Source organism: Austrofundulus limnaeus, unplaced genomic scaffold (genome assembly GCF_001266775.1).
Source record: "Austrofundulus limnaeus strain Quisiro unplaced genomic scaffold, Austrofundulus_limnaeus-1.0 Scaffold443, whole genome shotgun sequence".
Taxonomy (NCBI): Eukaryota; Metazoa; Chordata; class Actinopteri; order Cyprinodontiformes; family Rivulidae; genus Austrofundulus; species Austrofundulus limnaeus.
Genome location: NW_013952845.1, coordinates 38,807 through 41,966, shown reverse-complemented (window position 1 = coordinate 41,966; position 3,160 = coordinate 38,807). Strand labels below are relative to the sequence as shown.

Sequence of the window (3,160 nt, the reverse complement as noted above, 5' to 3'; positions counted from 1 at the left end):
GATGGATGGATGGATGGATGGATGGATGGATGGATGGATGGATGGATGGATGGATGTTCAGATCTAAATGTGTTTTACTGGATACACTCACAGCTGCTGCTTTAGTTCATTTCTTCAAGTCAGCAAAAGATTTGCTGAAACAACTGTTTGTCTCCAGCACTCGAAGATTAAAAACGTGTCAGTTTTCCAGGAATGTTTTCCATCTAAAGTATGTCACAAGCAAATAAGAAATAAAATCAATTTGAACTAACTTCTGGGTTTATTAACACTCCTGGTGCCACGAAGCAATGTTTGCACMGGAGGGTGTCAGGAGACATGGGGCTGTGGAGGGGAGAGAAACCAAACACAAGCAAGCCTCCAGAGGCAGGGGGGTGAAGAAATGAATAACTTTTATTTAAGCAAGACTAAAGCATTGCTAAGATGGGAAGTTTTACAAAGAAAAAAAAGATGAAAGGTAAAACACAAGTCTGACAGGTCTGCAAAAACTAACCAGAACCACCCGAGGCACGAAGAAAGAAGAAAAGTTACATTTCTGACCAGGAGAAACTGGAAGCCTTGAACTACTTACACTGAGAGAGGAAATAAAGCAGATGAAAAGATTTGCAATTTATTGAGGCAGGTTCAAAATACCAAAAGTTTTTATTAACWCAAATAATGACCATCAAACTTTAATTTCAAGTTCTCACAACAGAGGAGCCATCAGTCATGGATCAGAAAGAAAAAGTCAACAAAAATGCTAAACAATGAATATAATCAATCCTAATAATCTTTACTTTCCATCATCCAGTCAAAATATATAAAAACGTTTTAGTAGATTTGTGGTTTTGATGGGTCTATAAACAWTTTTAAAGATCCCAGTAGGAATAAAAATGATTATATCCTCAATTATAAGTAGTTTATAGTGAGTCTGATGTGCTCTCAAAGGATTATTTGTCATGAACAGAGTGTAAATCTCAAATAGTCCAGTAGTRTTCATATATAATAGATGAAAAAGATTAAACTTTAGGATTCTCAGATGGTTTTAGGCAACAGACGCTTCTGCTGAGCTTTTTCCCTAAAAATGGGACATTAACAATTTAACTCTGGCAGTAGAGATAAGTCTCACTATCTACACACCAATTTCTTCTCAAGACAGTAAGTTGGCGAGAGGCGATACGTTTGCAGATATTAATCTTTTATCTCATATCTGATCTGCTCTGGATCAGGTTACATCTCCAGTTTTTAACACAACGATAACATTCTCTCACTGAGGCACTAATCTTACTGCAAAGTACAGCTGCATGGTCTGCAGAGCAGAAAAATAAACTGTTAAAAATGAACTGATCAACAGCAAACAATTCATGTAAGCAAATTAAAACACATAAAATAATGATTTTATTTTTATTTTTGTACAAAACAGTTCAATTCCCTTTTAAAATGGCTTTATTCTTTTTTACAGAACTCAAACTCAGAGTTATAAATTTACCACCACAGCCTGTATGTTTTTGTTTTTCTCTGCCCTCTCCATCCCACCTTTTTTAGACACATTTTAAACATTTACCTTTTGTGTTTGACTTGATGCCTGATTGTTTATCACAAAGTCCTGCCTCGAGCGTTCCCTGAACATCAAAAGGCAATCCAACCTACCGCATAATRATACGATTTTATGCAAAATATTTGAATATGGAAAAAGGGCAGGCTGATGCATAATAAAACACAAAGAAACATATTCTGCACACGGTGTTTACTTTGTAAAATCAAACAAATTTACATGATGTTCTRTTTTCTATCACTTTCAGCACTGATAACCAAAAAAGATGAGGTGACAGGAAAATGAATTTGAAGAGACGCTTTAGATTTGCTGCCTTGTGGCATGTGAAGAAGAAAAAAAAACTATTATCACTTACCCCAGCCTATAAGAATAAAGCCCCAGAGGTATTTGGAATCAGACCGAAACGCCATGAAGATGAGGCTGTGCAGGTAGAGGCCTTCCACCAGGATCCAGTAATAGTTGGTGGCCAGAAAATAGATGAAGAGCAGCACCGTCACCTTACAGCCGATCTAAGAATCGAATAAAACACTTGTCAGATCCTGTTTAGTGTTGCTTATTTGTTTGTGTTGGCACATTCTTGATCAAACCGTAACTGTTCCTGCACCCCAGGTGGCTCTATGATTGCATTGTGAGAAACTTTATTGTATAAATTTGCATGGAAATGAAGCATTAGCTTTAGAGCAAACATGAAGCTCTGATAAGTCCTTTAAATGTGTAAATATGAAATGTGAATTTATAAAACAAACTAAAGTTACAAAAGAAAAATCAGGTGAAAAGAAGTTCAAGAAACTGTCTAAAGGATAATGTTGCTTTTTGACATTTATAGACAAAAAAAAACACAAAAAAATTGTACAAAATTTCTACTTGTCTTTATTTTTGTGTATGTGAGAGAACAAAAAAGAAATAAAACTGAAAAGCAGCACTTCTTGACAAAGTGCATTTTGTCCACTGAATCTCATGCAAAAGTTTTAAACCAGTGTCTGAGCTCACAGTTTATGATTGAGATGACTCAGCTACTACCACACCATATTTTACATCAGTATCTGTAAATTTGACAGAGTTTTGTGTTTATTAACTTTACTTAGCTGTGGCATCCATCTTGAAATGGGCTGACTCTAATGCTACGTTCACACCGAACGCGTTTTGAGCTGCAGGAGCGGCTAAGTCTATGGTGGACGCACCTCTACGGGTCTTGTGGTGCGTTTAGAAGGGCTGTGTATTTGCAAGAATTTGGCAATACATACATATCATGACAGAGGGGTCACGATACGATATATCCCGATAAATTGCGATACTATAAGCAAGGCGATATATTGCGATTTCTTTTGTCCAAAAATTCTATTAAATAAAAACCTCTTACTGGGGGAAAGAATGAAAAACCAAAATTCATTGTCTCAGAAAATTCTAATATAGACATACTTTTGATACATTTAGCTGTGTTCTGCTTTGTATGTATTTTATTTTATTTGTTTCATATTTCCTACTCCATCCATGTTTTCAATTATTAGACTAAGTTTTTAATATTAATTTACAATATGGTCACCCAACACTTAACAATAGCCTCTACCTCAAGAGGTAGAGTAGCCAAATGTCTGGCTCACTGCTGCCAACTAGTGGTCAGAGGCTGAA

General features: G+C 35.9%; 1 protein-coding gene across 1 annotated transcript in view; it reads right to left on the bottom strand.

Annotated features, from left to right (window-relative positions):
• The window catches only part of pth2ra (parathyroid hormone 2 receptor a), a gene marked incomplete in the record, with an annotated part of 54,996 nt that overhangs the window by 28,293 nt on the left and 23,543 nt on the right, over nt 1-3,160 (bottom strand). Inside the window, 1 exon segment of the mRNA XM_014024865.1 lies at nt 1,887-2,040. Within this exon segment, the coding sequence (XP_013880319.1) occupies nt 1,887-2,040 (154 nt within the window).